Source organism: Chaetodon auriga, chromosome 3, assembly GCF_051107435.1.
Source record: "Chaetodon auriga isolate fChaAug3 chromosome 3, fChaAug3.hap1, whole genome shotgun sequence".
In the NCBI taxonomy this organism is placed as follows: Eukaryota; Metazoa; Chordata; class Actinopteri; order Chaetodontiformes; family Chaetodontidae; genus Chaetodon; species Chaetodon auriga.
In genome coordinates this window covers 21658230-21670747 of record NC_135076.1, presented here as the reverse complement: position 1 = coordinate 21670747, position 12518 = coordinate 21658230, and the positions used below count along the sequence as shown (strand labels likewise).

The 12518-nt window shown below is 44.6% G+C and overlaps 1 protein-coding gene across 3 annotated transcripts in view; it reads right to left on the bottom strand.

The window, feature by feature from the left end:
• Positions 1 to 10216, bottom strand: part of ssbp4 (single stranded DNA binding protein 4) — an 87740-nt gene extending 77524 nt beyond the window's left edge. The window contains exon 1 of one of the 3 annotated variants that reach the window (XM_076726115.1): positions 10059 to 10216. In XM_076726115.1, the coding sequence (XP_076582230.1) occupies positions 10059 to 10114 (56 nt within the window). In that variant the 5' untranslated portion in view covers positions 10115 to 10216. Of the gene's footprint in view, positions 1 to 4128; positions 4297 to 10058 lie in introns of those variants that run through there. The other 2 variants (XM_076726117.1, XM_076726116.1) reach the window with 2 other exon arrangements.
• Between the last annotated feature and the right edge of the window lie 2302 nt (positions 10217 to 12518).

Genomic DNA, 12518 nt, shown 5'->3' with positions numbered 1-12518 from the left:
GCTACGAGGAGAAAAAGGCTAAAAGTTTGGTTCGGTTCTACAAAAAAAGCCTTTCACATCACAAAGAGTCATTTGAGTTGGTGTTAAGAGGGAAAATCTGCCTTTGTCCCGTTTTTAAGGTCCAGTGTGCAGGAGTTTAGAGGTTCCCTTAAAGTGGCTGCTAAAAACGCACAAGGCCTCCTCTGGAACCAGTGTTTGGTTTGTCCATTCTGGGCCACTGTAGAAACATGGCGGACTCAGTGGAAAAGGGCTCGTTCTGTGCAAACAAATTCTTATTTTCAGGTGATTAATGTGTGTGACATTGTGTTTTTAATGTGTCTTCTAATGAGAATTTTAATGTACGTAACGTGTCTCCGAGCACCCTGAAAAATAAAATTTATTATTATCATTATTAATATACACTAATGGGAACACGCATATGAATATTATATTCATTCAGACTGTCCTAAATCCTGCACACTGGACCTTGAACTCTTTCGGTGCTAATCAATACACTGCGTTTCGATTTTAAAGCGCTCCTCCTGACGGCTGAACAACCTTAATTTAACACAGAATAATGGTGGAAACCGTCGTTGAGAGGAGAAACACAGTGACTGCACTCTGTTTGCAAGCTGAACGTTTCAGTCACGGGGAGAACAAAAAACACTGAACTAATAATACTAATAATTTCTATTAAAGTGACTTACTATTACAGGATTTTAAACAAGTCGCGCTAATTCTGCCTCTTTTGTGAAAAGGAATTAAACACACATTTGAACTTTCTGTGTGAAAAAACTCTGAAAAGGCATTCAGTTTGTGTGACGTGTCGACACAAAGAGCGAAATTAATGTTTTCACATACACAGTTAAAGTCTGGTTGCCTGGCAACAGGATGACAAGACTACACAAAGTCACAGCTCCAACGTCCAACCCCTCGTAAAAGCACAACGGGTCGTTTTCACGCTTATGAATTAAACGGTATATAACGTGTCGATAGTGAGCGCGGCGGCAGGTGCACGTGGTCGTCTGCAGACGGAGGCGGGCTCGCTGTTTCTCCCTGTTTCCAGCCTGTATGCTAAGCTAAGCTAACCGCCGCCTGTAGCTTAAAATATGCAGGTATAAATACGAGAGTGGCATCAATGTCCTCGTTTGACTCGCACCAAGAAAGTCTCTAATTTCCCAAATTCTGCCAGAAAGTCACAGAGTATGATTTTTTTTTTGGGGGGGGGGATCATTGCCCCCTTTTTCTCAGTTTTTGACTCATTCTTGTAACTTGTTACTGTATTTGCCCAGTGGTTGAATGTAACTCAGTACATTTACTCAAGTATTGTAGTTACATACCAGTTCAAAGCGCTTCAGCGTTCATGAGTATTTGCATTTGATGCAACCTCGTACTTTTACTACATCTCAGAGGGAAACACTGCACTTTTCACTCCACTGCAGCTCCAGTTACATTTCAGATTTTTCTCCCTGTCCAGTGAAAACCACGAATCTCCAAATGTGTTGGAAGCATTCGTCTTTCCTTCGTGGGCTGAGAAAAACTTCCCAACCTGAATGAACTATTTAAAACAAAAAACCTCGGCTGATCCCACAGAATACGATGCTTTAAAGTAACCAGCAGTATTTGAAGTAGTTAAAATTAGCTCAACCTTGAAGAACATGCAACATACACATTAATACTGCAGTAATTTTAATAAAAAAAAAATAACATATTTAACTGAAAAACACCAACAGGGAGCATTTTACTGCACTTTTACTTCTCATACTTCAAGTGCATTTCACTGATAGTACTTGAATGCAGTATTTTCCCCATCTGGTGTTCGTACTTTTACTGTTTCTTCCTCGTTAACTCGCCCATCGTTGAAAGACAAAAAGGGCTCAAGCCTCCTGCATCTGCGCTCAAACCTCACCTGAAGAACAACTTAATACCAGCAATCACCACGAGCGTCTCAGATATCCAATATTTTGCCCGGTCCTGATTGGACGACACGTAAACCTCTCGCTCTGACCATTTCGGGACGACAGCAACCTTTGCCCTCTCGAGGCAACTCAACGGTTTTACTACAATGCGGAGGAGCCCAGACAGACATCGCAGCCTGCAATCATCTGTATGCAATTGTCTCCAGGTCTGACACAGAGTGGAGGGGAGCCGCTGTGCTTTTGTGTACGGTGGGCGACTGTTTTTATGCTGATCACACGCGTCAAGGCCAGAGCAGACACAGAGTTATGATGTTTGGGTTGATGCTGGATGATACTGAATGAATCAATAATGAGCCGGGCCAGAGTTGAAGAACCTGACTCTTTATCTTCTCAAAGATATCACTGAATTTCACTACAATGTCTTGACAACCATCTGCTTAAAAAAAAAAAAAAAAAGATCTGCCACAGCTGGTCCAAACCAGTTTCAACTAGCATTAGACACTAGATGCTATCACGTCTTCTATTTCTCACTCTTACATCAGATACGACTGTATCAACACCCATTTCAGATACACAGTGTAAACGCTCTGTTTCAATACAAGGATTTATAGTTGGATGGAGTGTTTCATTTGGGTGTGTGTGTGTTTGTTGGGGGGGGATGTGGTGACGGAGGGGCGGTCAGTGTTTATGTAAAGAGGCGTCACTACAGATCGCCTGTGCAGAGCGTGAGAAGCGCGAGTTGCCAGAAGGAGCAAACCGCCTGCTGTAAATGTTTAATACTGACCTCGGATGGAGCGGCTGCCCTGCTGCCGTTAAGCGACACTGATCAGGAACGAGTCGCGTTTAATTACGTGTTGTCTGAAAATTTGACTGCTGTGAGAGTTCAGAGGGTTCACTGGAGTCGGACGTCCTTCAACAAGTGAATGTTATTTCCCACCTTAATGGACATTTACAGCAATCTGTTATGATCAAATGGTTGTCGTGCTTTTCATAATAATGGCAGCATAACTAAAAACTGCCACGTAAACAGCCTGATCTTTGATTGACGCTTGGTTTTGGTGTGTTTTCAGGGAGGACATCGTGTTTTATTTACAGCCGAAAACAGTGAGTGCTGTGAGATGATTAGTGGCCACCCGAGGTACTGCAACTTCTGGGATCGTTTTGTGATGCACGCGGTCCATCGATTGTAAAACAATTTAATTATCAGAATTTGATCAATTTGGTCCACTTTCACGTGATTTAACTATTTTGTCCCATTCAGGTGCACAGGGAGTCAACAAGAAGTCTGCAGGCTGGAAGCTTGAAGAAGCCCCTGGAGGCTTGTTCAGCACATGCACCCCATGACCAACTTTCATATGGATGAACTGGGCCATCTTTGAACACGGTGTCCAGCTCTCCTTCATACATCCATCGTATACAGCCCCCAAAAACCTCTAGAAATCTGGTATGGCAGCCTGTTGCCTGAGGGCCAACGCCCAGGGCAACAGAAGCCCACATATATCTCCCTGCAGCTCATAAACCTTAATAGCTGTGAGTGCACCATAATAAAAATTAGTCAGACGAGTGTATCAGCGTTGTTATCAGGTGCAGGACAGCGTTCTTTGGTGATTCGCTGACGTAACCCTCCACCTTCGTTTTTGCTCCATCAGCCTGAACAGTTCAGGGGATGTTTAAGTTCTCAGGGTTCTGGGCAAAGTGAGGAGTCCGTTGGTGTCAAATAGAAAAACGAGGCCCTCTTTGCGGTGCGAAATACCCGGCGGCAGGCGTCAGCTCATATACACCCCGTCCGCACTGTCCAGGATCGAACAGAGATTCCCATGAGCACTGCGGCGATGAAATTTTCATGGCAGAGCCCGGTGTGATCTGAGGGGCTCTATGCCCTAGCGATGGGCACCTGCTCCGGCTGCGATGCATTATTTAAAAACACTCATTCAATCCAGGCTTCAGGGGACACCTTTTGTTACTCTGTCAGAAGCAGTAAGTGTAACTCGGCTGAGGAGGAGACTTTTTTTTTTTTTTTGCAAGCTGATGGAGCAGAGCCCGAGGAAGGCCAGGTAGATAAAGGAGGCATGGGAGGGGCTGTGCTGTAAAGGAGAGCTGCGTCAGAGGGAAACTGAAGGTCAGGGCTTCAACTTTCTTCCCTGTGTGCGTACTGTAAACCTGAATTCCTTCCCTGTGAACCCTGCACTAGTTACACATGTCACTCAGGAATAAAAGATGAGATGCTTACGAGACAAACCGCAACCACGCAGTCCACATCTCGCATTTCCTCCAGAGCACGTTTCGCTCTCCTTCCTCGGCTCAGTTTGTCCGGGTGAAGGATGAAATTTAACAATAACGGCGCGTTGACGCAAACGATGAGAAGCAGGAGATCAGCGCGAGTGGGAGGACGGCTGACCTGCGCGCTGACTCGACGGGACGTTACGATGTGAAGCTGCTTACATTGAAAGAGACACAAAGCTGTTGCAGAACATCTGGCGTCTGTCTCTCGAGCTCCCCTTTGAGCTACGAGTCCATTTGCAACAGCTCTTCCACCAAAAAAGCAACTTGGGTGGGACTTCAGCTGAGGCAGAAAAAAAAAAAAAAAAAAAAAAACCTACTCCAGCATTTCTGAGCTTCTTTCCTCTCCTCACCCTAACCTCATGCGACCTAACTAGTACTTTGCTCCGTGTCCACACATCAAGGAGTTCTCTCCCACTGCCCCGTCCCCAGGAAACACACCTGACATTTAGCCCCGGGCTGCCCCATCCAGCCTTCCCTTTCCCTTCGCTCGCCTCCAGAGACGAGGGCATCTCAGCTCAGTTTAGCCAGCTAAAGCACAGACAGTTAGCAAATTAACTTCCATGTCTTCCATTCAATAATTCAGCAGCGGGAGCAGGGGCAGGGCGAGCTAAGGTATGCATGGAGGAAGTGATGGAGGAGGATTAAGCAGCCACTGCATCTGCTTTCATATATAATCCACGCCTTTCAGAAAATACTAAAAACGTACAGCATTCATAATTCATACGTCCGGTGGCGCCGCGAATGTAACACTAAACATAACTGGATGAAAACACAAAATATTATTTCCTGAATATTAAATATTTATGAACATCATTTAAAAGCAGCTCAGATCTGACACTACGGTGGTGAACGGGGTGCGAGTGTGGCGAGGTATCACTTGAAGGTGAATGAGAGACTGGATGTGTGTGTGAGACACCTGTGATGCTGCGAAGCTCTTCCACTGAAGCTTATTCCCACTGCACACACTGTTTATATTTGCTTGGCTTTGTTATGGCAGTTCCTTTGTCAAAACAAATCAGTGTCAATAGGCGTGTAAACACGCGTGGCTTTAGCCATGGGTTAATCCACACACTGTCTCTCTCACACACACACACACACACACAGCAGCACACCAGCACACCAGCACACACACACACACACACACACACATCCATTTGCTCTACCCGCAGCAGCGCGCCCGAGCCCGTGACGTTACCTGTAGACAGACTCACCTGTAAACGTCCTCTAACCTCTGAGTTTAACTCGCACGCTGTCAGCACGACTTTGATTTTCACTCAGCTTTCCAGTGAAGGAGGCGGAGAAGATTTATAATGATTTGCGATAAGAGATTATATTGACATAGCTGACATAGTTTTGTTATCACCAGAGCCTCCTCCCACAGCCGCTAACCAGGACAACAACATGACGCAACTGAGCAAAAATAATGCAAACTTTACAACGAATCGCCTGTTTTCTATGTTAAAAAAAAAAAAAGAAAGACTTTATCTTGGTGAGCACATGAAGTGTTGTGTATCTGCTCACTGTTCAGACAGATCCCGTCCTCTGCATGCTGATAAGAGACGCACACACTCCTCTTCTGTGAACCCTGTCGCCAAACTGATTAACAACTTCAGGCACGTTGTCTCAATATTTATACTGTCTCCTTTATTTCAAGTGAGAAAACTAACAAATTTGTGCGGATGCACCCGAAGCAGCTGACGAAAGGCAGCATTAATTGACTGTTGACATATCTGAATGAAAGCACAGTCAGCCAAAGGGTGCCGAGGGTAAATCAAGGGTTTCTTTACTTTTAGTGCAGTGTTTCTGCCTGTGTTAGTGCGCAGCTCTTTATGCCTCCCTCAAAAGGCTAAAATGCAGATGGCAGAGCCATCTGTGTAGAATCAAAACCATGCATTCAGACCTGAAGATCCCTATTAAACTGCATGTAAATACATGGGAGGAGCCAGAGGAGGAGTGGAGGATGTAAAGAACCCCATGTTCAAAACAAACTGATTAAGTTGAAGTTCTTGAAGTTGAAGTTCGTTTCCCAAACAAATCCAGCAGCACTCCAAATCGCACAAAAAATGTCTGTAAACAAACAGGGAGGATTAGGAAACAGACGCGGGGAGCGGGATTCTTTCAGAAAGCGAGAACGTGCTTTTAAAAAATGAGATGTTTGATCAAGCCATTAAATATTTTTGTGAATGGCACCGTTAATTAAGATGCCGGATTCATCAGCGCACGTTTCAAAGAGGTTCCAGTGACTAAATAATAAGGTGACATTAATATTGAAGCTGCTGTATTACCCCTGTTCAGATTAAATTCAATGAAACGCAGGGGAAAAAAAAGTGTGCAGAGTAATTAATTTCTTTGGTCGCAAGGGCACCGGCTCTTCCTCTACCTTTATTATTATTAGCATGTTTCCTTTTTACAAAATGTCTGATCACAATAATGTTTGTCAAGGATGTGTGAAGAAAACACTTCACCCCCCCCCCCCCAATCGTGCTGCCACCGATGATCTCAAGACAGTGAAACCAGGCAACTGGATTCCACTTGCATGGCGAGGCCTTGGCTGTGTGGAGGAATCCACATAAGTGTGAAACGCACATGTGATTGTTTGTTTTATGTTGTATTTCTAAGCAAACTGTTTGGATTCGGGCCTTGGTTTCAAGGCTTTACAGGAAATAAAAACACACACACACACACATACAGGGCTTTGTGCACAGGGCTGCAGACACACTTAAATGCACACTTGAGCTTGTAAATTGGAAGATTTCGTGCAGCAAACCTCAGACTGACTGTAAACTGTTCAGGTGGCTGATAGCTGAGGCGCTGTCTGCCTGTGGAGGAGCACCGGCTCTTCTAAACTTTCAGACCGCACGGAGCGACTGTACCAAACGTGACGACCCCTTACTGAAATCAACAGATCATCATTACCTGGTGAGCTAACGCCAGGCGCTAACACAAACACCACAGCAGCCGAAGCACTGATAGCATGGCAGCACATGCAGTCAGTGGTGTAAAATGATGCTTCTGTTGGCTCTTCTAAACGCCCAGAATGAGGCTAATCTCTGCAAAGTTCCAGCAGCAGATCATCAAAAAACACTGAAATACTTTACGTGAAAATGTAAGGAGACAACACGCTCCAGGAACTGCACAGGGAAGTAGCTGCTAAAACCCTCAATAAGCTCAGTATACTGAATATTCCCTCTTCCTGGTAGGGCGGCCCGGTGTGACTCTCACCCACACTCTTGTATTGTCTGATTGCTTTCAACTGTACAAGGAAAACACAACTGTGGACTAATTACATTTTTCTCAAGCCTCCACCGTCAGCCTCTGCGTTTGCCTTCAACAAGTTTTGCGCGTCTCATCTTAACTGCAAATATGGAGCCTACACTGAAAGAATAATAAGCTTAAGCAGGCACGTTCGCACATCAGCTGAGCGACAATAGTCAATTCACTGCACTTGGTAAGAGCGGAAATACAGTAATAGCAAACAGCTAAACTACACTGATTGCAACCTTAATGAAACCAAGAGAGTTGCATAAATCATATCGCTCATTTATGGTTTATTTAATCAAGTACGTATATGACTTGATAATCAATCCTCTGAGCGAGAGCTGCAGCTGTGGTGCTATCTGTCACACCGAATGACAGAGTCTGCTTTAATCGGTTACAAGTCCATCCGGGGCTCCCTCTTCCTCTTCTTCTTCTTCTTCTTCTTTTTTTTTTTTAAGGATCTGAATATGTAAAGAGCTGTATGAATATGTAAATATGAGCTAATTCGGTGATGCATTGAGGCAGCTGTTGTGAGCTCCACTTCTACAAGGAAACATGTGTTGGCCCTGCGGGGCAGGTTAAGGTGACAAGACAGGTGAGGCGAGAGGGCAAGCGTCGTCCATTAAGGCTGGACATTACCTATAGGCCTGTGACACACACACACACACACACACACACACACACACACAAACTAAAAGAAATGCACACACAGGTTTAAAGGCGATGACATTTACTGTCAGGTTTCTGCTACATGAACGCGAGCAAACACAGCCAAATTAACAAATTCAATTATTTTGTTATTCACCAGCAGCCTCAACACAGATCATCATTTCCAGCTCTCAAAAGACTTGTATTTCTCATGAGTTAAATTATTAATCCTCCTCCTACACTATCATTTGAAATACATGCTGCCTCTGCACTGATTCCACTCCCAATAACACACGGAACATAATCCACAGTGCCTGAACAAGCAAGTGCAAGTAAAAACTGTCTGAAAACACAGCATTTAAATAATCTGCCGCTTTCAACGCGCTGCAAGCCGAGCAGCGGAGCTGAAGCAGGTGTGAAGGCAGCCCAACGTCTGGGGATGGTTCATATGCAATATTAAAGCATCATATGCTGGTTCAAAGGTCACTCTGCCTGCTGTTCATCAAACCACATGGGACTGTTTTCATTTAGGCTCCGCTCCTCCACCTCGACACAGACACAAACGCACACCGAGCGGCTCAATTTTCCAATAATCTGATGCGAATTCAGAGTGAAATTGAACGCTCGTGGCACCAGAAGTGCACAAAGTAGTATTCGAGGAAGCCAGCACTGAGCACATAAGCGCGCCACATCTCTAGAAAGCTTAATCAATTGAATGTGACACGGCGACGCGTCACAAAAATACAAGAGAGCCTCTTAAGAAATTTTGTTTCTATTACAGATGTATGAGGCGCTGTGTAACAGCACAGCCTCTCAGGACCTGACAGTGTGTTTTGGATTACAATTGCATCTCAGCAGGGATCCCTGCTCACTCCTCTAACCTCAGCCTGTTTGGTGCTTAAAAATAGCTAATGATGATAAAAGACTGCACCGATCTGAAGTGCTGGGATGCAAAGAAGGTCCAGATCTCTGAATGGCCCCCCTTACACAAATATTCCAGATGGCATGGAAATAAAAAAAAAAAAAAAAAAAAAAAAAGAGGAGGCACGAGGAGCAGTGCAGCCTCCAGACTACGAGGGACATTTAAAAGTTGCATTGGCTTTTTTTGGGTGTTTTATTCCAAAGCGACAAGGCATGCACAGATTCTGCTGAAATTAAAAGAGAAGCACAAAGCGTGATGGAAATGCACCAATTAAAAAACACACAACGGTGATTTTTTTTTTTTTCTCTCCTCAATATTTCCAGACACAATCGAGAATTACACGCGATCATACGACCATTAATCAATTAAAAGTCCGCTTCGTGTCGGTGGCAGCGTGTCTCTCCTTCGTGCGAGCGGATGCTAAAAAGTTGTATGACTGCTGAATGGGACAAAACTTTTCCCCTCATCGCAGCGGACGTGCGCGGCCGGCTTGACGCGTCAAGAACACGGCGAGCAGCCCGAGCAAAGCCGCCGATTTTCTGCCCCCGAAACACAAAATAATTCAAGCATCCAGCAGCTTCGGCTCCGAAAGTTTACGAGACGAGCGGGCAGCCCAGACCGCGCAGGGGACGAGCACATTCAGCCGCTGCAGAAGCTCGTTTAGCCCGAAATGAAAGGAAAATGCGCTTCTGCTGCTCCTGAAGCTGCAGCGGGTGATGCCATTAAAACACAGAGTTGCTCTCCGGAAGGTTACAGAAGAAGAAGAAGAAGAAGAAGAAGCGTAAGCGAACGTATGATATTAGTAAATATCCTGTGCAAAAAAAAAAGTGCAAACAAGAGGTTTAATTAAAAAAAGAAAAAAAGTTTAAGAGACGCACCTCTGAGGTGGTCGGAGGGGAGGGGGGGACCGCACGGAGGAGCGCACTTTCGTACAGTACACTCCTTTTAAATTACAGTAGCTAGTTTAGAAAGTTGGACTCCCCTCTTGTGCCCCCCTCGCCTGCATGATAAGCAGGTAAAGTCTCACAGAAAGCGCATAATTCACTTACTTTTCTCTCGCTTGGCTATCGGAAGGGACGACAGCTCCTTTACCTTTGGCGTACATGCTGGATTCTGTTTTAAGACTTTTGCCCCACTCAACACCTGTCAAAGAAAGCAGCCAGGAAAACGCTCCATCTCCATAGCTACCCCTTTAGTGTTTTTCCTCCCCCCCCCCTCCCTCCTCCCCGCTTCTCCTCCTCCTCCCCCTCCTCCTCCCTCCTCCTTCTCTCTCCTCTCCCTCCCTCTCTTTCTCTTCTTTTTTTTTTTTTTTTTTTTTTTTTTTACATCTCCAACATTGGCCACAAATCAGGCACAGTTTCTATTGGGGGGACTTGAAACCGTCCTCTGTTGGATTTTTTTTTTTTTTTTCCCTCCTCAGCCGCTGTTCCGCAGGCCCGCTCCTCCTCCCTCCGCTGTGCAAACGGTGGGGGCTCCTTAAAGGGAAACACACACTTCTTGTTTACTGACCTCAGAAACATGAGGAGAGAAGGGGGGAAGATGGGGAAAGGCATGCTGGGTACAGGCTCTGCACTCAAAGACTATTGCCAGCTCCTTTTGGGAGGCCGGCAATAGTCGGCGTGTTTGTTTCCACTAAAAAGACATTCCAGGCCTTCAGTTTGTGGGACTTTTACTTTGACACTACTCTCATTTTTTGCATGTTTGCACACACTGATATGGAACGTGTTATTCCCATAGTTTGTTGAATTGTGATGTGGTCTTGATGTAACAAGTACAGTTTTGTTGCAATCTCAAAATAACTACTGCACTGTTATATCATGCTACGTCAGCAAACATGTTATTTTTTTTAGCATACTGTGGCCACAGGAAGTGCTCTTAAAGGATACCTCTGAAGGCATTTTCTGACTGGACGTAAAGTGAATTTTTATTTTTTATTTTTGACCGCTGGAGTTACTTTAGGATGATCCTGCACCTCTCGGTTTGCATCCAGTGGCAACATTCAATGCCAATGCAAGAAAAACAACCCCAATCCAAAGATGTTGGGATGCTGTGTAAAACATAAATAAAACAGAATGTGATAACTTGCTCATCCTTTTTGGCATATACTCAATTGAAAACCATGCAAAGACAATATATTTAATGTGTGACCTGATCAACTTCATTCATTTTTGCAAATAAATGCTTATTCTGAATTTGATGTCAGCAACACATTTCAAATAAGTTGGTTCAGGAGCAACTTAAGACTGAGAAAGTTGTGGAATGCTCCAAAAACACCTGTTTGGAACATTCCAGAGGCTCACTGGTAACAGGTGATAGTATCATGATTGGGTATGAAAGGTGCATCCTGGAAAGGCTCAGTTGTTCAGAAAGGATGGAAAGGATGGAGCGAGGTTCACCACTTTGTGAACACGATTGGATAAAGGATGTTACTACGTGGACTCAGGAACATTTCGTAAAACTGTTGTTGGTAAACACAGTTTGTTTGCAAATGATTGCATCCTGTCTTTATTTGCCTTTTACACAGTATCCCAATTTTTCTGGAATCAGGGTTGCAGCGTGCCCCTAGAGGTAGTACAGGTGTGGAGGTGTTAGCTGTAGCTACCTAGAAACCTACGACTGTGAGCGGAGAACTCATCCATGGACCAATCTCACCTTCTTTTTCCTCATGACTTGGACTGACGAGGCCATAAAGTTTTTTACTATCATTTGAAATTTACATACACACGTCTTTACCTTAATTAGCATTGCTTAGACCTTATATACATCTGTTTGTGAGCACTCTTTTGAATTAACTTTATTTGCAATGGTGACGTCTCTAACACGGATTTCACCAACCCTAACCCTCACCCTAACCCTAACAGCGCGGCCTGAGCACACCTTTCTGGTCAGATTAACCACTGTTCCAAATAAATATGCATTAGCCATAATAACATTACTTCATTGTTCACTCATTTATTGTCTACACAGAAATATTGATTAACACATGAATAACACTTTGAACACAGCCTCTGCTCTTGCTCAAGGTGAGTATGATGTCAGACACTTTGCAATAATACAATGCAAGGTGTCTTGAGAATAGAACTGACTTGGTGGAGGGAAACCCACTTTGTATAGTGGCATAGTTCACATCGTGGCGTGCGTCCATGTATGTTTCATTGCGGCTTGGTTTCCATAACAGTGTTCTTTGCCTCCACCTCATGTGTTATTTTTAAATATCAGGACAGCTTGTGTATTTATGCTTCGTATTTAGTTTCTATTACCACTGGATCCCATTCAGCGTGATACCCTGACCGTTTACACCGCGGCAACCGCGCAGGTCCCAGCACGGGGACTGGGATCTGTTTGGGACCCTTTCACAACAAACCTGATGACCCATGATGTCCCTGAAGGACATATGGGGGTTGTACAAGCGTCAGGTAGTTTTCTACTCTACTATCACTGGTCCCATCAAACCTTATCATCAAGCTATCCGTTATACACTCGTGGCTCAGACCCTGATCTTGATGTGG